We start from the raw sequence: 22751 nt of genomic DNA on the forward strand, positions 1-22751 counted from the left end.
AGTTTGGTAGACCAGCAGCAATAAAGAAAATGTAAACATAAACAAAAAATAATTGCAATAAAATATAAATATAACAATATATATAACAAAATATATGTGCAGTGGGACTTGGACCTTGGTGCAAACAATGCAAGCAGGTATTGTCAGAAATGATTAGCATGAATTTGTATGTGTAGGCAATGTCACTATACTATACTCATATCATTTATACAAACATTTGGATAGCTATTCATATAGCTTCTATATATGAGCACTGGTGGCCCAAACCCCAGCCGCTGGATCCCAAGTCCGGATAAAATGGGGGGGGTTGCGTCAGGAAGGGCATCCGGCGTAAAGCCTGTGCCAAGTTGTAGTTCAGACTGGGTATTCCGCTGTGGCGACCCCTTGCCGGGAGCAGCCGAAAGACCAACAACAATATTCATATAGCTTTTATACAGCTGATGCATTTAAATATCTAAAGTATTCCATCCATCCAGGAATCTCTTTAGTCCAACTAGGGACCGTGGAGGCTAATGGTGACTATTGTATTTTTTCCCATTTTGTGCAGCCGTGGTAGGACCTCCGATCAGCATTCACTATGGGCAATTTGAGAACACCAAATAGCCTAATCTACTAGGGAGAAAACCCACCAAACACAGGGAGAACATGCAAACTCTATGCATTTAGACCTGACACAGGACTCAAAAGCGGGACCTAGAGGAGTAAGACAGCAGCGCTAACTACTACGGCACCATGTCGCCAAGCTAAAGTAATTATTATAATAATAATTGTATAGAACCATCCAAAATTATTTAAATATCACGGAGAACAAGAACAGTTCTGTATTTGTTTCCACAGCATGTTAATGTTTTTAAATATATATATATATGTGGGTTTTGTCTAGTGTGGTGGTGTGTTTGTCATTCCTCGGGTATGTAGCTATCATGTCCTGAAAAGGTGGATCGTCAGAGTATTTCAGTCATGAGGGGTTTAAAAAAGAAAGCAGGTCTGTGTAAATGAATCCTCAATCTCTTAAAGATCCCCCAAATTAAATCATATGTTCTAAAGCCTGTGTTGGTCAATCGGATGAATCAGACTGATGAGACTGACTAATGAGCTGTGTGATAAACTAGAGAGTTAAATGAAGTGAGCTGGAGTAGTGGGAGGCAATAATAAGGGCACAGGGCTGGGAGAAATACCGGGTTTATGTAGTATGTGAGTGTGTACAGTGGGAGTGTGGGAGCGTGGGAGTGTGCTGCACTGCTGGAACAGCCAGAAACAAACCATGTGCTTTCAGAGAAAGCGAAACTGGTCTGTACACTACTCTCTCTCTCTCTCTCTCTCTCTGTGTGTGTGTGTGTGTGTGTGTGTGTGTGTGTGTGTGGAGAAAGAAACGAAACTTAAAGTTGCAATTCCACAATTTCCTGGTAATAGCAAACAGACATTGATTTCTTTTTTTCCCTACATGTTCACACACTGAACAGCGAGTGTGTTTTAAATTACTCTACATTTTACATGCACATAAAATTTGCATTAATTTAACTGTCCTGGCTTGTAATATATTTTTGATCCTTTTCATTCCTTTGCCATGTAAGACAAATTTACTTTCTGGTGCTCACGTTTACATAAGAGAAAACTAAACTGTTTGCATATAAAGTGAAATGTAAGCACCTACAGCATATAACACCTGCATGATTAAAAGTGCATGTGTTTCTGAAAAGCGGTTGATTGAGGTTCATTATTATTATTATTATTATTATTATTATTATTATTATTAATGTATACCTTATTTGAACAATGCATCTATTTGCTCAATAAAAACTAAATAATCATATTAAAGGAACTACTTTGGATTACTTTGGATTCATATGTGCTGTATAATACACATAGGAATGTCTAATACCATATCCTGTTGGGAGTGTCTAATACCGTATAACTTTGTACCATTGGAGTCTCTAATGTATAATGTATATAGTGTCTGATGTCTGACGTGTAAAGCCTGAACTTAAACTTAAAAAGTTTTGCTGTGATTTCCTATGAATCTGTTACCTTGTTCATTGTAGGCCTGAAATTGCCACAAAAAAAAAAAATTAGTCTCCACGTTTACATTTACATTTACATTTAGGCATTTGGCAGACGCTCTTATCCAGAGCGACTTACAAAAAGTGCTTTAATGTTTACATCATTGGATACATACTTACACTGGGTTAACTAGGTTAATAACTAAGTGCCATTAGTCCAACACAACTGGGAAGATTTTTTTTTTTTGGTGTGTGAGGGGGGTTGGGCGGGGGTGGGGGGTGGTTGTTAGTCCAAGTGCTGGAGAAACAGATGCGTCTTGAGTCGTCGTTTAAAGATAGTCATAGTCTCTGCTGTACGGATATCTAGAGGAAGTTCATTCCACCACCTAGGTGCCAGAAAAGAGCCTGGATGAATGCCGCCCTCCATCCCTGAGAGATGGTGGGATCAGGCGAGCAGTGCTGGAGGATCGGAGGGAACGTGGTGCAGTGTGTGGTGTGATTAGCGCAGAAAGGTAAGTGGGTGCTGGGCCATTTTTAGCTTTGTAGGCAAGCATTAGCGTTTTGAATTTGATGCGGGCAGCTACAGGAAGCCAGTGCAGGGAGTGGAGGAGTGGGGTGGTGTGGGAGAACTTAGGAAGGTTAAAAACGAGACGTGCTGCTGCATTAAGGATCAGTTGCAGAGGACGAATCGTGGATAGAGGCAGGCCTGCCAGGAGTGAGTTGCAGTAGTCCAGTCTTGAAATAACAAGGGACTGAACAAGCACCTGAGTAGCCTGTAAAGAAAGAAATGGGCGGATTCTTCTGATATTATAGGGAAGAAATCTACAAGACGGAGTAAGGTTAGCGATGTGTGGGGAAAATGACAGATGATTGTGCACGGTTACCCCAAGATTGCGGGCGGTGGCTGAAGGAGTGATTTGGTTGTTGTCCAGGGATATCACAAGGTCTTGACATGGGGATGAGTCACAAGGGATAAACAACAGTTCGGTTTTACTGAGATTGAGCTTCAGCTGATGAGCAGCCATCCAGGATGAGATGTCTGCCAGACATGCTGAGATCCGGGGGGGAAACCTGAGTGTCAGAGGGAGGAAAGGAGAGAACAAGTTGGGTCTCATCTGCATAACAATGGTATGAAAATCCATGCGATGATATGACCTTACCAAGAGCCCGGGTATAGAGGGAGAACAGAAGAGGGCCAAGTACTGAGCCTTGTGGGACACCAGTAGAGAGTCTACGTGGGGCAAATGTAGATCCCCCATATGACCAATCTTCTAGGTAAGAAGCAAACCATTGCCATAATTAACAGGTGGTGGGGTTAGATGACGAAATGATCTGCTGAATCTCATTAAATGACAGATTGGAGAATTCTGCTAAGGAAGGGAAATGCAATAGTACACAGTTAGACTGGAAAAAAAGAAAAATCTTTAATTTTTGTCAAAACAATTTTAATGTTATCGTTAAAGAATCAGCTCTGGGTGTGAACAGTAACTCAACCTCATCACATCACACAAACAAGTTCAACTTGTTCTTGTCATTTTATATGAGCGATAAAAGAAAGTGTGTTTACTTAAACCAAACTATTAAAATAGATCACATTACATAGTACTTAGAAAAAGGCCAAAGACCTTAAAAATGTTTCACAAGGATTTGTGTAAAAATGTCAACTACACAAAACCTTTAACAATCATATCCAACATTTTCATTCAGACAAATTTTATCCTGGTTTTGTTTTAATTATATTTATTACTTAGATCTGCGAACAGAAATCAGACAAATCTTTAATCTTACCTTAAGGCCTTAATCAAACCGCTCTTGTGTTAAGCAAAAAAACCTACACAGATTGTTAAATTTATTCCTGAGGAATAACGACCATATATTATCTTTATTTCTTATTTAATTTTATTTTTTAAAGTTTTTTTTTATTCATGACAATTTGATGTAATAAGTATATTTGCGCCTGACTTGTAGAATGAAGTTCGTCATAACCCCAGTTTACACAGACAAACACAAACAGTCTCTTTAACATTCCTCTGTACTTCTGTAAAGGTTCAGTAACCACACGGTGATCTTTAAACCACAGCAAAGGTTGTGCATAAATCACAGGAATGTCTCTAATGAGCTCGTCTGCAATGCAAACTAATACACAAACAAGTGCATTTATATTATAAGGACTTAAAGAGATTATATTCAGTGTCCTCATCTCTCACACTCCAGTTATTATATCAGTCTTTGCAGTTTATTTTTGACAGGATCTAAAGGAAAATGTGCCAACTTACTTGTTTTCATCAATATTTACTACAGTATATTTATCTTCAAATGTTCTCCACCTGCTGGCCGATTATATCACTGCAGCTGTTACTAACAGGCAGATGACGTCCTGTACAGGAACATGACCTGCTGTATAATCAATACTTTATGAGGCGCTTCATTTTTTACCCGACGCAGATTTTCCCGTCTTTACGGTACTGTTTCAGGGGACCCGGAAACTTATTGACCAACTGAATGCGAGTAAAGCCAGCTCACGTGATTCTACACAGCCAATCAAATCTGTGTATTCCAGGCGGCAAAAACACTGCAGAGAGATCAGAAAGAGCCAAGTGACACTGACAGGGCGATAAAAGAAGAGACGGGTGAGCGGGAAGTCCAGCGGAGATATACGACATATATACATTAGTTTTTATGAATGTATTAATAATTTAATTAATTTTATTATTTTTTTAATGCAGCTCTCTCGTTTAATAAAAAAAGAAAACTATACTGTACATTGACAGTGTCAATAAATATTTTTAAAATGCATTTGAATTTTTAAACAACCTTTAATATTTCCAGAAATTCTTTTCTTTGTGTTTGTGTGTATGTGTGTGTGTGTGTGTTTCAAAAGGTGTAGCTGCATCAGACAAACACACAAACGCAATTGATAGTTTTTGTTAACAAGGGGAAAAAACAATTTTTAATGAACAGAAAAACATATATATATATATATATATATATATATATATATATATATATATATATATAAAACAAGCAGAAATGTTTTTATAAATATTTAATGATATTTGATATTGTGTACAATTTTAATGGTATCAGAAAACGTTTCTCCATCATTGTATATCAAAATCTAAATAATTATGCAGATCAGAAATAATGTTCAATGTGAAACTTTATCTTGATTTGGATGAAACTATGATATAATCGTTAATGTTTTTCTGTGTGTCACATTTCTGGATACAGAAGAAGTCAGCGCTTTGTAAAGCTGTAGGCTTTATGACATTTTCAGGACAGACGAATGTAGGTGTTGTTGTATTGAGAGCTGCTGAGAGACATTAACCAAATCTAAAAACAGACTAAATGTATTTTTATTTATTTTTTTAAATGTTTTTTATTTGTTTGTTTGTTTGTTTTTAGAGCTCATGTTTTTAGGATCATTTTCTGGCAGAATGACATGTAAATTTTAAGGCAATTTAAGTTTTAAATTAAAGTTTTATTCCTGTACAAATCTGTAAAATGTCACTAAAGCCTGAGTGTAAATGCTGTGACTGAACACAGAGCTCTACTTTCTATTACAGTTTTTCTCCATTGGTTTGGCTCATTTCTTGAAACAGAAATTACATTCTCAAAACAACATGGACAAACCTCCAAACCACTTTGCAATTGTTCACAACAGAATTGAATTTCTCATTCATTTCATCAAATTGCAAATGTCTAAGTACATCTTTGCAAATAATTAAGTACAGATAGCCTACATTTAGCACAATTTCCAAGTGAATAGATCTTGTTGGTCTAAACTGATTGGTAATTCTCAGTCTAATGGTTATTCTCTCCAAAATGCGTCAGCGTCATTTCATTGTATAAGTCATTTTATTGTATAAGTCATTACATGCACAATAGTCTGTTCAATTGTCAAAATTAGTCAAGACCATAATACCATGAATACCATACAGTAGGTAAATCCTTGGAACATTTGATTACAATTTATTACAGCAGTTGACAGTCAGGTGAAACTAGAACTTGACTAATGAAGGAGTTTCACACATCTCAGATGACCAATCAAACAGTATGTTTAGTTACCTGACAGGTGCTGCCCATGACTGTGAATGCTGCCAAACATGTATGTAAAGAGCTTGACCATGCAGGACCAGTACTACTTCTGAACATGGAGGCACCTGGCCAAGTAAATGAACATGGGCAGCTGCCTGCTCCAGGAAGAGGAGGAAGAGGAGGAGTAAGGGTACGTTTTTCTCCGCTTGGAGGTGGAGAGTGTACTGTATGAGCATCGGGCTCAAGATCAGAGGTCCCTGCTCCATGCAATGGACGCTGCATGTGAAGATATAACAGGAGATCATTGTAGGGGATGGTTGCGACATTCACGCCGTTTCTTCCCTCGTTGCATCGCAAGGGAGAATATACGCTGTGATGTGGACGAGAATCTGTGGCCACACAGACTGCAGTGTGTGGATGGTCAGGAGGGTGAGGACGGCGGGCAGTGAAGAACTGTTATGAAACTCCAGCTTTATTTATAGCACTCTAGTTTTTTGTTTGTATTTATATTACAGTTTATTATGCTGTATACAGTTTCTTTTTGCTCTGATATATGGAAGTTACTTTGTGTGTGGTTGATCATTACAATAAAAAAAGGAGTTACCATTTCCTTGGCAGTATGAGTGCAATGTGTGATGTTAAACCTTGGAGGCTACTCTTACCCTAAAATCCTATTAATTTTTTTCAGTTTTATACACAATTGTATTCTGTTAGCTAGACTAAAACAGTAGCCTACAGTAACCATTGTCAATAAAGGACTGGGCTAAAACTGTAAGGTGGACATGAGGGATATTTTAGTGGTCTTTTGCCATAGTGACAAAACATCTAAACATTTTGACTTGCAGTGCTTACACAATGCCAAAGGGACGAAGCATTTTGGGGGCACTGACTGTTTAAATGAGATGGAAATTTAGTTTTGACACATGAATGAACTGTTTTGGGGAAGGTATGAGCTGTTGCAGGTGAACCATGGTGTTGTGCCGAACCACATCTATTTTGGCAAAAGCACCAAGAGTGTTTCAAGAAACGAGCCAAACCAATGGATAAAAACTGTAAACCCAATTGTTACTATTTACCACTAGGGGGCAGCATTTAACTACATTGAGTGTGGAGTCACCAAAGCGCTAAAGTAGCTAAATGAACATAAAACAAAACAAAAACAGCGTGACTGGAGATTATTTAATACATTTATAATGTACAACCGTAAATATATTTTATTTTATAATTATAATTGCTGGATTATTCTTTATTCAAATCAAAACAATGAAGTACAAAAGAAAGACAAAACAAGTTTTCTACTTAAGAAAGATTTTTTTTATTTATTTATTTTTACAAAACTTCAAGGACAAACGGATAAACTGTAACAGAACCCCGAAGTTGCGAGAGTTTTAATTTAAACCCGCGGTTCCTTTGTGACGTCATCTCCATTATTAAACGGCCCTTGTCCGTACTGACTCGGCCCCGGGTCCTTTAATGAGCTGCTCCCCGTGCTGGGTTTAATCTGTGGTGTCCTGGTGAAGCTGATGGAGATCTCCACACTGCCGGAGCTGCTGGGCTTCAGAGAGCTGCTGCTGTGTGTGATTACAGCTGGAGTCCTGGCGGCTGTGTGTTTCTGTGCTGGGTATGAGCTCGGGAGAGAGGAGAGGAGTGTACACACCGCCCAGGACCACGGTACCACTGTGTGTGTGTGTGTAGTGTAGTCCTGTGGTGTAGTCAGGCAGTGATACACCGATCTCTCTCTGTTTATAAAACTGACATTTTACTGTCTGGGACACAGACAGACAGACAGAGAGACAGAGAGACAAACAGAGAGACAGACAGATAGACAGACAGACAGACAGACAGACAAACAGTGAGACAGACAGATAAAGAGAGAGAGAGACAGACAGACAGACAGACAGACAGAGACATACTGTATAGAGTGACAGAGAGACAGACAGAAAGAGAGACAGACAGACAGAGAGACATATAGAGAGACAGAGAGACATCTCTAAAACAATTTAGTATTTATTTGTGCTGCATGACCTGTAAAATTAAATTATAATGATCAAGTAAAATATTTATTTTAAACCCTGATGGTAAACGTGGGATCACATGATGATGAACAGTAACGTGTGTATTCATGCCCAGGACAGAACGTCTCCTCAGGTCTTCCACATTCTTCTGATGAAACCAGGGACTGGCCCGCCTCTGAGGTACTTAGGTGCTAGAATACAGAGCAGTGTAATAACAAACTAGATTCTGGGTCTGAGTCACAACATCTGTTTTAATATATACACTACCTTTTAAAAGTTTTAGAACACTTCCTAACTCCATGATGGTTCCTGATTTTTATTTCTTTCTTCATTGTAAAGGAATGCTGAAGGCGTCCCAAAAATGCATTAATCTCCTTTGAACAGTTAATGGTGAGATGTTTCTGCTACTTCTGCTCTGTAAAGACTTCATAACGCCTCTAATTTGAGGGGCTGTTAATTGGTCATTTTTCAGGCTGATAACTCTAAATGAACTTCCCGTCGGTTTTGGTCTCGCCCTCCTGGGACGGCCTTCATGAGAGCCAGTTTCATTATGGTGTTTGACGGATTTTGCAAATGCACTTGACAATACTGTTCTTGCAAGAACTATTACAGAAAGGCCGACCTCTGTGTCTTAAAATAACAACTAACTGTTGTTTTTCTTGTTGTTACGTAATTACCTAATTCCATATGTGTTATTTTATAGTTTTAAAATCCCCAGTATTGTTGTAGAATGTAGAAAATAAATCACTAAACAAAAACAAAGAAATTTTCAAGTGACCCCAAACTTTTGAACGGTAGTGTATGTAAAGTTAAATAAGTGAAATAGTGGAGCTAATGTCACTCGACAAGGAACAACTGTGACACGATCAGAGTATGACATCACAGTATGCATTACCTCACAGTCACTAATGGAGCAGACTCAACATACAAGCACCGTGTACAAGTATATGTGAGACAGGGAAGCGCATTGGCTGCTGGCCATCTCAGGGACACTGATGGTATGATAATACCGCTCTTCACTTATACGAAGGACTGATCACTTAAATCTTGATTGAGTTACTTGATATCTAATTTATTCACTATAGTGCTCATTACAAGAGTAACTTATGTTAAGCTGTAATTGTTATTTAAGTGTTTCCACATATTCATATCATTCATATGATGTTGTGTACTACTGTACATGTCTTTTGAAGGGTTAATAGAATAGTATGTGTTATTTAGTTGTGTTAGAAGCTTAGTTAAATAATTCTGGTGTTGTATTTGTTTAACTGTTGTTTTTTTTAGAAGTAGTGATTTAACTGTTATTTATCAGAAATAGTGATAAATTTTCTGATTTTTTTTTTCATTTAAGGTTATTAACCTCTCCCTCTCACTTAGTTGAATCCACTTTGAATATATATATATATATATATATATATATATATATATATATATATATATATATATATATATATATATATCCAACTATGGGGATCAACTCTGGAATCACTTTTAATTATTGTTATTCTCTCTCTCTCTCTCTCTCTCTCTCTCTCTCTCTCTTTTTCATATATATATATATATATATATATATATATATATATATATATATATATATGTTTGAATTAGTAGTGTTAGATTAGACTCCCAGGAGTTTAGTTGTAAAGCTGTAAAGAAGAGATTGCCTGAAAACAACGCATTTAATTAATAATTTATTAGCAATTGAGAGATAGATAATAATTTAGCTATTAATAATTGAATTTTGTCCATAAAAACCATATGTGTTTAATTTAAATGAGTGTTTTACTGTAAAATGTGTGTTTGCACATGTGTATTTGTTCATCCTAGTTTAGCAATGCTTTGTCTATCTCCAAGATCTGTATGGAAAAAGGTATTTATCCAAACCTGTTAATTATTGAATTGAGGTGTTTTAATCAATCAGGCACCTTATCCCTAGTGAGGGGAATCTTAATGCTTCAGCATACCAAGGCAACGCTAGGCTTTTTATTAACTTTGTGGCAACAGTTTGTTGAATACCCTTTTTTATTTCAGCATGACTTCGAAGTCCTAGTGCACAAAGCTACTGTATAAAGGACTATAAAGACACGGTTTGGTGATTTTGTTGTGGAAAAACTTGACCGGCCTGAACACAGAGCCCTGAGACCTCAACCCCATCGAGCACCTTCAGGATGAACTGGAGTGGAGATTGTAAGCCGGGCTTAACATCCGTGTCTGATCTCATAAATGCTCTACAGAATGAATGGACACGAATTCCCTTCAAAAAGGGGGGCCGACTCCATATTGAAGTACTGCACATGTATCTGGATATGATGTTAATGCAGATTTGGCCGAATACTTTTGTCCATATAATGTGTGTTTTGTTCCTCAGAAGTGTCTGTCCATGTGTGTAAAAGTAAGCAATACTACAGTATGTTTGAACTTTCAGGAGTTTCTGGATGATGAGCTCGGTGATCAGGTAAACATGAAGAAGAGCTATGTAATGAAGCTGGAGAACAGAGTGACGGCGCTGGAGGAGCTGCTGTGTGGGATTCGCAGTGAGACTGAAATAAAAAGCATGGTACGTGAGAAGAAGAGAGAGAGAGAGAGAAGAATCTTGAATTAAAGGTTATTCATCAATTTAATAGGAGCATCAATACGACATGATATTGTAATTTCCTAACCCTTATCCTATATGAATAGAAAAAATTGAAAAAAAGAAAATATTTGCACTCCAGGAATGATGTTCTTCTGTGTCAACAAATTATAAAAGAGCGACAATACACACTCTGACTAGACAGTGTTAAGACATTTTCTGCACCGTTTCAGGAGCTTGACCAAGAGCGACAGACTCTCAGCACGCTAAAGGAAAAGTATGAGGACGCGTTAAAGCAGAACGAGGCGTTAGAAAACGTAAGCGTAAAAATCATGAATCAACAGATGTTTTCATTTTGTCCTGAAAAATCTCTGAGAATGTGGAAATTAATAAAATTTTGGATGCTAAACCTTCAGGATTGCGAGCTGAGGTTCCAGACTGAAAGAGCAAACTTTCTGGAGAAAATGCTCCACATGGTTGCTGGACAGTCTGAAGTAAAAAGCAAGGTGAGAGAAAAGAGTCTGTCACACTCTGAATAGACATTGTTAAGTCCTTGATCAGTTATTTCATGATCATCTACTTCCTGACACTTATTAAAACATCATCTGCTCCAATTGATAAGCTTGACCGAGAGCGACAGGCTGACAGCACGCTGAATGAGAAATATGATGAGATGACCAGCGAGTTAGACGAGGTAAACATTCTCAAGTCATGACTGTTATCAGGAATATCATGTGTGTTTTTTTTTTTTTTTTTTATAAGAAGAGATAAATAAAGCCTACAACGTTTTGGATGCTGAACTTTCAGGATCATGGGCTATTCCAGAAGAACAGAGCAAACAATCTGGAGAAAATGCTCTTTGCCAGAATCACACAGTCTGGACTAAAAAGCAAGGTGAGTGAGAAAGTCTCATGTTAAACACAAATTTACTTAAACATGTACTATAACATAACCCAAAAGTCACACTCAGTGCACACACTGAAATTATCATATACAGTATTATTTATATATCAATATCGTACTGTATACCAGGCCTTATTAAGACGTTTTCTTCCCCATTTCAGGAGCTGAATCGAGAGCAACAGACTGACAGTATGATGTATGATGAGGCGATAGGGCAGAACGAGGACTTACAAGTGGTAAAGATTGTTTATTAACAAGAAAAGAAAAAAACGATGTGACAAACGAAAAAAAAATTAAGTCTATACAGTAGTATTAAATAAAAACTTTTCAGAATGTGAACAATGAAACGGAAAACACAAACTTTCTGGAGGAAATCCTCGATGCGGTTGTTGGACAGTCTGAGAAAAGAAGCAACGTGAGTGAGAAAATCCTTACATTAACCTGTAATCTTACTAGTTACTATTTTGCTATAAACAGCTTTATTTCAGTAATTAAGAGGGGCAACTTTTGCAAGCAGACAAAATATAACATCAAATGCTCTCCTTGCCCGACCTGTCAGTTCACAGTAAGTGGACGTCCATATCTTGGTAGTTCTGCAGTGCATTGTGATATTTCTTTATAACCTAACCCTGATTTGACCTTTTCCACATCTTTATCCCTGTAAATTTGTGTTGGTCTCTCATATAAACTCACAATAAAATACATTTACTTTACTTTGTGGCTGTAACCTTGCAAAATGTGGGAAAGTGCAAGGGGTTTAAATACTTTTGCAAGGCACTGTACCTATATCCCAGAAAATAATTACCCGTACTGTACTTACAATGATCCATGAGAGTCAATACACACACACACTGACCAAACCGTGTTACGTTTAAACTGGTTATATATTGTATCATTAGGACATTTTCTGCTATGTTCCAGGACCTTAAAGAGGAGCGACTGCCTTACTGCATCCTAAAGGTGAAGTATGAGGAGCTGGTGAACCAGAATGAGCAGTTAAACAAGGTAAGAGTTCTTATGAAGCCAGGAATCAAACCTTTTTTTTTTTAAGTGTGTGAGAATTTGGTGGTAAATAAAGTCTAAGACATTTTGGATACTAAACTCTTAGAGTTACGAGCTGATAGACCAGGGGGACAGAGGGATCTATGTTGAGCAGACGCTCGATGCGGTCGCTGGACAATCTGAGCACAAACATGAGGTGAGTGAAAAAAGCCTCACATTAAACAGTACTTGTCCAAACTGATATAAATATCATTGCAAAGAAATTGATATTTTAGCCCAGAGCACCAGTTTTATGGAAATCTGAGAATTCGTGTTTTTTTCCCCCCCATAATACCATTTCCTTTGATGTACTGTAGTTTTTGGTTTTCTTGCATTCATAATAATAAAAATGCCAAAAAGTGCGGTTTTAAATCAAAATGGGTTTGTTATGCAGCGTTTCATTATAATGCTTGTAGGGATGATCTTTATACCAGGTGGTATTTCGAGATTCGATATGTTTACAAGAAAGTACTTTATTTATCTATCATCTTCAAAATAGCAGTACACAGCACTGCGATCCTGCCGCTTCTGGAGTATGTCCCGAAAGTCTTCTTTTTAAAGCGTCTCAAGCACCTTCTGTAATTCGCACTGGATCTCTGCAATTACGTTAAAACACTGACCTTTGAGTTGGACCTCCGTCTTTGGGAAGTCCACAGGAGACAAATCTGGCGAGTAGGGTGGGTGCGGAAGTGAGATCACTCACGTGTAAGGAGAGCTTGGTGAGAGGATGCATTGTTATAGTGGAGCATCCTCAGATCCCTTCTTTTTCGCCTGCTGTCTATGATGAAATCGCAGACGTGGTACAGCACATGGTCAGAATAATACCAGTCGCACAGCCCACGATGTACATAATATTATTTTGATAATCAGGCCAGTTTTTATAGAGATAAGGTAGGGCCATGGCTTTGGTTTGGAGCTCGGTAAGGCGGTGTGTACAGTGCTTAAGGCTTCTGAAAGTTGTGCACCTCTTATCATATGTGTATTTGTATCTGTTTGTTTCCAAACATTTGACATTTAGTCTTGCATGTTTTATGGCTGAGCACGTCCTCGTATACAGTATATGGACCTCAAAACCTACTGCTAGATTGACTTTTCTCCTTTGGCATCATTTTTTTTCTATTCATATGTATATTATGTAACTGGAAAACATCTGTTCAATTCTCAGGAACATCGTCTTATTTAATGATATCCTTGTAAAAGTTAAAGCCAATCTATTGGGTGGTTGCTGTTCCAGGTCGCGCTGGCTAAAGCTGAGGAGAAAGCTCAGAGCTCTCTGGAGTACAATGAGAATCTGAGGCACTTAAACAGCAGACTAAATGACCAAGTACTACAGCTCACAAACCTAGTGAAATTTCAGAGGAGTCGACTCTGTGACGCAGAACAGATGTGTGCAAACTTAATCAGGGTAGGTGAGAAAACAAACATTGCACATCTGTGTCTTTTTGCTTTTTAACACTATTGTACACTATGTAATAAAAACCCTTTGGAATATAGTGTAATCAATGTGTTAAGAGCATGAAAATCCTCAAGTTTAAATCCCTACTGCTTCATGCTTGTGTTTTAGACGTTGGAGCAAAACCAAGAGCGACAGGATTACATCCACCTTTGGTCTCAGTATGAAGACTCTGTGGTCAGGATTTCTTTTTATTAGTCAAACCACAAAGGTTATTGTGTGAATATTATTGAGCGAAATATTTTAGTGACCTAAAGGAATAAATAAGAACAACGACAGATTTAAAACACAAGATGAATACTTAAACTGCGGAGTCCAATTTTAACACTTCATTTACATTTAATAATATATTTTTATTTGATTTAAAATAAAGGCATGGGTAACACATGTACAGTTTAAGCACAGATGCCTAGTCTCACATTCTATCTGAACAAAATCATGCCCTGCATTTCAATGATCACGTGCTGGAAACGCAACACTGTTTATAGGGCGATTACAAAAAACACAGCTCCATATACAGTATGTGTGGGGTAATGTCGGTGTTTGTCGACAGAAGGAGACTTCAGGCAAAACATACTGGTTGGGTTTCCTGATGTGTCACGTAGAATAAAAGTTAAACTTTGTGAAAAGTAGTGAAATTTACAATCTTTTCATTGACAATCATGTAGCTTGTGTTAGATGATGTTCGGCTCCAGTGCATGTGCTTTTTTCAAAAGAACGCATTTGAACACACAATCCTCAGCCGTACTGTTTGTGTTGGTGGAGTTGCAGTGGAAATAAAAGCTGAAAAATGAATAGTGTAAAAAAAAAAAGTCCTGTTCACAGCTTTGTGTTACGATTAGCCTGATACGCAGGAGGTTAAGCTCAGTGTCCTCCCCAGGCTGTCATTCAAAATAATAGTAGTTACGTGTTTGTAATGTATTTTTGATGTTGGTCTGATGAAGGTAATTAATAGGGACGGGAATCAGCAGTCAACATCCGATATGATATTATCACAATAATTTAGTGTCGATTCAATTAATATTGCGATTCTGTACAGTAAGTATCGCGATTCTATTAATATCCGATTTCGATATAACGTTCTCTTTCTTATTTTGTTATAAGTTTAAATCGCTGGTACCTTAAAAAAAAAGCATTTCTGTTGCAGCACAATTTCAGACAATTCACTGGCTGATCACCCGGCAGCGCACGATCAGCACACGAAATAATTATGATTCATATCTAATCGATTTTTCCCAATCTCTAGTAATTAATGTCGGACAAACCGATGTTGTTCCACAAAAAAATCTTTGTCATCTTGTGATCTTGTGATCGAAATCCACTGATCTGGTCCCTCCCTCTCTCCAGCGCTAATAATAAGCATTAAATTGACAAAATGTATAATGTATTGGGGCATTTTTTTTTTAAACACTGTAACACATGAGCTATTTATTTATTTTCACGGTACTGTTGTTAAAATATTTAATGTTGAAAGTAAAAAAAGTAAATAAAGCCAATAACTTATTATTATTATTATTATTATTGTTATTGTTATTTTTATTATTATTTTTTGCTTTAACATCCAGGCCACTGTGGCTAAAGCTAGGAGGATAACTAAGGATGCCTTGGAGGCCAACAATCGTCTGAAGTATGAGAAATCCGTCTTGATTAACCACATGGAAATGCTCGGGGGCACAGTGGAGAACATGCAGGAAGAACTCTATAAGAGTCACAAGGCACACATCAAGTTATTTAAGGTAATCGAGGAAAGGTTTGTGCTAATCTACAATATACTTTCTTTTCCTGTAATGTAAATTTAAATGGAGTGATGTGATACGATGTGAAGGTGACAGATGATTCAACAAGACAAGAGTCTGATTCCCGTCTTCCTTTTATTTCATACACACAGAGTACACTGGCACTTGAGAACTTGAAGCTGAGGGAGCGAGTGAAAACACTTCAGGAGAAGTTGGGGGAAGAAACTGAAGAGCAAATGGAGGTGAGTGAGAAAAGTAGTAATAACAATATCCACTGTAAAAAAATAATTTAAAAAGGATTTATTTACAGTTTATTAATATAAAATTGTTGTACAATTTTAATTATCTGCCAGTCGACCAATAAATTTACATTTAATAATTTGTAGATGTCTAGAAATAAGTTTAATAATTTTATACTTGGTTTACTGATATCATAAAGTGTTAAATATACAAACAAATTCAACTACCTTTAAGACATTTGCAGTGCCAGGAAAAAGTATGTAAGTAATAAATAATTATAATTCATAAATAAATATAATTAAATAAAAATAGTAATTTCAAAAGGTTTAATTTGTCATAAAATGTGAGCAAAAGTAGTGTAAAAAAAAGTAAAAAAAAAAAAAAAAAAAGTAATATGTGTACAGATCATACAGCCAAAAGTAAAAAAAAAAAAGGTGCTTAAAATATTAATCTTCACACTAAAAAAATGCTCTGAAAGTCATTAATTAAGAACGATGCCGATACTGCTGCAGCTTCTTCCACATGTTCATCGCTTTACTCCGTTTATCACAGCTGACCGTTTGCTTTAATCGTATCACTTCAAAGCTAGACTGGGCTCCATTAAATATGCAAATGAATTGTTTACCAATGTATCTAGATTATTAATGAAAGTTTTTAAAATTCAATACAGTGGAACGAGTGTTCCGCAAGACAAGCAAAGACTTTTAATACATTTTGACTTGGAAAATGAACATGTCTTGGTTCACGAGCACCGAGTATCATGTATTACGCATGCACTTCTTGTTTTGATGCCGAGCGTCACGTGATCACAACTGAGCAAACGTTTTTTTTTTTTTTTTACGTTACAGCAGTGATTCTGTTAGTATTGTTAGTATTAAAGTCGTTAGCGATGTTCCTTGCTAAGTTTCCCGATAAAACAGTCTTTCCGTTAATGTGTGTGTGTGTGTGAAACTTAAATAAGAGTCGAGGAAGTGTTACTGTGTAAGACGAGAAGAGAGGATGGACTGATCCTCCACACAGTGCATGTTCGCATAAACGGAAACACTTATCTGTCTAGACTTATCTGTTATCTGTTATTTTTTCTTTTTTTAAAGATAAAGTACAGGTTAATTTGTTTTATTTTTACTTTATATTGATATTGTGTGTTAATTGTTTTTATGTATTTATTTTTTGGGACTGTGGAACGAATAATTGTAGTTTCCATTATTTTTTATGGGAAAATTCCCCAATTTTGATTCTCAAATTTGATTTACGAGTGTTTTGAAATACGAGCCAGAGCTTCAGGAACGAATTGTGCTCATAATCCAAGGTTCCACTGTATTGTAATATCTCATTATAGCCAGCTGATGCTGTGGTGCTCGGTTTTACGTGAATCCTATGCCAGAGGATATATTGTGTTTTGATTGGGCAGAGGTTCATGTCCTTTATAACATGTCGTTTTTCACCTGTAACTTAAAGAGCTGGAGAACTATTACTGTTAAATGGCAGAATAATTATACAAACAAACACAGTTTTAGTTACGGCACATTGTGTAGTCAGGGTTAAACCTCTTCTCCCCCCTGACTGTCTTTCAGGAGCAGGAGAAGGAGCATCAGGATCGCCAAAACATCTTGTCCCAGCACGAAGACATTATGGTAACTTCTGTTTTAATTACATCATGACCGCTATGTGTAATGTTAGCAACTTCGGATATGCATTCTGACATTTAGAATCCAGCCATTACAATCTTTTTTTATTATTATTTTTTTTTATGAATATAGTCATATTCAAACTACTGTATTTGCGATGGCTGGAAAAGATTCAACAAAAAAATGCAAAGGATCAATAAAGCTGTAAACCAAAATAACTACACAACGTAACAATGTGAAAGATCTTACCTCTTAAAATATGTTTCAAAGTATACAGCAAAGTACAGCAAGGAAAAAAACAAAGTGAATATAGTGGCTCATAGTATGGTCGCGATAGTGGTCGTATAAAATCACCTAAGAAGAGGATATAAAATTCCACTTGGTGCACTTTACTCAAAATAACTGACTCCTGTTGAGTAGAGCCAATGACGTGTACATAAAGAATGGTACAAGAACAATTTCCCCCAACCACCCGAAAACAGTTTTCCAGCATGATGGAGCTCCTCTACATAAAGTTTAATAACTTAGTGGCTTAGAAAACAAAACATTAAAATTTTGGGTTCATGGCCAGGAATCTCCCCAACTCCCTTGACCTCAAACAGACACCCACTAGAGATTTATAGCAAGACGTCTTCTATCTAATCTCATATGACTGAGTAAGCTGGTTACATAGCCATCTACCCTTTTAAACATCAAGGAACCTATAGACAAGAACATCCACCTTATAATGTTTGTTATAAACTGTAAGTACTGTATCAGTACCTGCTCGGAACCCATCTGTTGAGTTTCTGGGCTGTGTTCATATTTAGTTCCATCTCAAGTGTAAAAGTAAATAAAGCAAATACCCTTTTTTTTCTTTACTGTTCCAGATCGTGCTGACTAAAGCTGAGGAGAAAGCTCAGGCTGCTCTGGAGTTCAATGCTAAGCTGATGCTTGAGAACGCCAACCTGAAGGACAAAGTGAAAACACTGGAAACTGTAGTGGAGGATTTGGACAAACACCTCCCTGGGACTAGCTGGATGTTTTAAGAGAAAGGGTAAGTTTAAAAAAAAAAGCCTAAATAAGGGTGTTTTAATAAGAAATTTTAGCCAGTGAAGTTTATAATCAGGTAGCTTTAAAAATGTCTCCAGACACTAAGCCAGTGAGTTTAAACTTCTTCCTTTGTGGTTGTGTTTCAGGATCAGGTGCAGGAATGACCGTGTCCTACATCTAAGAAAAGGAAATGGACATTTTTTAGTTTAGAGACTGTAGTGTGTTTTTTCCCCCTTTTTTTTCTTTCTTTCTTTTTTTGGGGGGGGGGTTGTGTGGATGGGGTGTTTGAAGGGCAGGATGTAAACACAGGCAGATTCTTTACTAATCATGTTTAGTCTACTGTTGGAGTTTCTTGGGGCACTTTATCATGTTTGCTTCACTGTAGATGCACTTTAGGTGGCACTTTATTGTGTTTGCTCTACTGTGGGAGAACCTTGGAGGTGCGGCTACTGCACCAATAGTGTATAGTTTACAGACCATGCTCTGTGTAATTATTCTTCTGTTCAGTCTCACACTCACATCTCATACTCGGGTTATGGATGAAGGCAAAGGAGGAAAACAATTTTTATATGTTATTGTGCCGTGTCAATCACACCGAGAATAGCCAATCACATGTGTCATGCAGATAATGGGCTCATCTACAGGATATGACGTATGATTTATCTGATTAGCCTTTAGTTTTTTTGAGTGCAAAGTTCTATGATAAGGGAGAGTTAGCTAGGGCATGTGAATTGGCTGCGTTAAAGCCTAGCTTTAATTATCACACCTCATTGGTGCACTCAATCCAGATTAATCAGCTCAGAATTCTGGGTAACTGAGGTAGAACTGATAAAAAGTTTAAGTGTAATTAAGTCCTAAAGCTTATTAGCAATTTACTAAGATGACCAAGATGAAATTCTTTCTTTTTTTAAAAGAATCTCAGGACTCGGGTGAACTAAATGCAACCAGTAAAACTAGACAGAACCTGGAACCAAGGACAAAACACACTAACATCACCTTGTCTGTCTTTCTTCTGTCTCGTTATTAAATGAATTTGAATGAGCTTACTGTTACAATAAGAGTGTCCCAGAACCATATTAAACAGCCTGTTACTATAAAAAACACAAACAGTATAACATACTTAAACGCCTAAAATTAACCATTAGCTCTTTTTCATTTGGCTGTTTTGCTTCTTAAGTATACATATTAGTTACTTTTCTGACTGATGTTCTTTATCAAATAAAATGTTATATTACGACACAATTAAATTTGTTTCATGTCACTACCAGAAACTAAATTTACAGATCAAACTAAATGATTCTTGTAAATAGTTTACAAGCAACTTTTTAAAATTAAATACAGTAGTGTGCAAGTGTCTTAGGCACCATATTATATGCTGTAGCAATTTTGTTATATATGTTTATTATGTCTGCATAATTATGTGCAAAATAATTCAGTGTTTTCATATATAACTTAAACATTTATAAATAAATAACATTACAGGAGAGTATATACGTGGCTTTAAAGTAAAAAAACATATATAGTACAAGACGGACCAGTTTTCAGATGGAAACAAAAAGCCTTATGTACGCTCCTGGGATTCGCATAAAAATAGAAAGGAGCAACCTTTTACCTACCCACCCATCTACCTCTTAAAACTCAGAGCATTTTAGACATTATTTGTTTTTTTAAATAAACATATACAGGGCTCAGGATTGTGCAGTATAGAGTAACATATCCCCTTTTTTTTTAGCATGAAATAGGCAATTTTAGTTCATTTTAACCAACTATCAAACATGACCGAGCAAAAAATAAAAAAACTGGGTCACACAGGCACAGATACACATGATCACATTTCTTAGACAATAATAATAATAATAATAATAATAATAATAATGCTCATTTTGAAAGTTCTACATTCTTGCGTACTGGCCTTGATTTAGGAATTCTCCGACTGTGAAGAGGCGGGTCTGGGTGAGAGATTTCTCAAAAGACAAAGACAGATTAATGAGACTTTGCCAGATGAATGACAGAATGTGGTTTGGAAGCTTATATTTTCTCAGATTAGGTTTGTTACAGCATGTAAAAATGTGGACACACCAGCCAGGCAACAGCACTTCCAGTTATCTCTGTTCAACTGTGGGCTTGTTTTAATTCAGTGCGGATTAGGGAAGGTAAACTGTAATACAATATACCACCATCATATCCTTTTTTTTTTTTTTTTTTTTGTTAAAGTCCTTCCCTCACCAGTTAATAAAAACAAAACACACACAACTTGTCATAAAACCACAAAGCATAAACACTTCTGTCCTGAAAATGTCATAAAGCCTACAGTTTTACAAAACACTGACACTGGAGACTAGGGTTGCGCGATAATGCCCATTGTCATATCGTCCTATCGTCAGCCTGTAAGATCGCCGATACACGATAGTAGTCAAAGCCCAGGGACTCTGCGTGCTGTCGCGTTGTATTCAGAGAGTAGTACATATTTTTGTGGTTATTTTTTTTTTTTATTTCATGTCTGTTGTTTTATCGATAAATCTGCTCATATCTGCGCACGCGTTTATCAGCCTTTTGATCAAAAAGTTGCACGCGCAACTCACTTTCACTTTGCACAAGGCAGTGTTTATTGTTTAGTGTATATTTAAAGCGCATAAACACAATAAAACAATTGTTTTAGGCTAACATATCATACCTCATTGTAGTTTTTTTGCACACACGCGCGGGTGCGTTACAATAATAAGGAAAAATCACAATAATAAATTCGGAGCAGTACTACTAATAATAATTATACTGAATGAAGAAAGCGCCGTCGAAGAAGTATCATCATTGAAGGAGAGAAGAAAATGAAGAATTAATACTTATCAGTATTTACAGTTTGAGCTCGACATGTTTATGAGCTCTGTCGCTTGCTGTCAATGGGTGACTAGGAGAGAGAACACATTTTCGGCTTCAGTAGACACACAATACTTCAGACTGAAACACGACTGCCCCTACAGGTAATGAAGGGCATTTTCACAGCTTGCCGTGCGCAGCTGTGGCAAGTCACGGGATTCCTTTTCTTGAAACGTGGGTTTTTAATGGCAACATCTGTATCGTCCATATAGCTGACTATCGTCGATAGACGAGACTATCGTCGATAGACAATAGTATCGTCTATCGGCACAACCCTACTGGAGACTCCTTCCAGAAATGTGACATTAACAGAAAAACTTCAAAAACTATAAATGATTACACATTTTTATTTGTTGTCATAGAAACAATACCATATAAGAACAATCACACTGATTTAATTCTGCACCAGATCTAAGTAATAAATATAGTTAAAAGAAATTATTAAATAAAATCCGTAATAACGTCTGAATATAAATGTTGAATATGATCATGAAGTACAAACTAAACAGGTTTAGCGTGATTGACATTTCTACAGTGAGCCATATGATGCTTAAACTTTTTTGTTTTTTTTGTAAGATGTTATCTGACCTATTTTAGTAGTTTGGTCCAATAAGTAAACACACTTTCTTTAATCACTCATATAAAATGACAGGAACTAGTTGAACTTGCTTGGGTGATGTGATTAGACATAACTGAGAATGTTATTTATATACTGTCTAGCCAGGTTAGTGGATTGGTGGTTTAGGTGTTTACACCTGGCTCAATTAATTAGTTCAATTTGATTTGTATGAAGCTTTTAACAGTGGAAGTTGTCACAAAGCCTTTTTACAGAAATATACATTTAGGATATAATGTAAAAAAAAATTTTTAAATGCATACATTTCTAGCTTCATCAGGTTCTCTCTTAATAAACGAGCCAGATGTGATAATGGCAAGGAACACTCTTTGAGATAACATGAGGAAGAATCTTCAAGAGGAACCAGACTCATTCAGGTGATACCAGCAATGGATTTCAAATGGATTATATTAAAAAATAATTGTTGCAAGCAACAATAATTGGGCCCAAACACCTGTGCCACCGCCACCCAGGCGCACCATGTGACCTGTGTGTTTCTTGAGCATGTAAAGACCCCCAGAAAGATGTTGCAAGTGTGATGCTTTTTTAAAAACAATGTCACTTAATATGATGTCAATTATATTGCACTTGTTACCAATACCA

At 36.8% G+C, this 22751-nt stretch overlaps 1 protein-coding gene across 1 annotated transcript; it reads left to right on the top strand.

Annotated features, from left to right (window-relative positions):
* Positions 1-7561: 7561 nt before the first annotated feature.
* LOC128524415 (uncharacterized) lies at positions 7562-18900 on the top strand. Its single transcript, XM_053496983.1, has 18 exons — positions 7562-7709; positions 8169-8233; positions 10422-10610; positions 10859-10942; positions 11042-11131; positions 11248-11319; positions 11433-11519; positions 11690-11764; positions 11869-11943; positions 12450-12533; positions 12637-12726; positions 13804-13974; positions 14134-14199; positions 15588-15758; positions 15911-16000; positions 17573-17632; positions 18496-18662; positions 18805-18900. The coding sequence occupies exons 1-17, from the start codon at positions 7562-7564 to the stop codon at positions 18652-18654; spliced, it is 1776 nt and encodes a 591-aa protein (XP_053352958.1). The 3' UTR covers positions 18655-18662; positions 18805-18900.
* Positions 18901-22751: the final 3851 nt, after the last annotated feature.

Source organism: Clarias gariepinus, chromosome 5 (assembly GCF_024256425.1).
Source record: "Clarias gariepinus isolate MV-2021 ecotype Netherlands chromosome 5, CGAR_prim_01v2, whole genome shotgun sequence".
Classification (NCBI taxonomy): Eukaryota; Metazoa; Chordata; class Actinopteri; order Siluriformes; family Clariidae; genus Clarias; species Clarias gariepinus.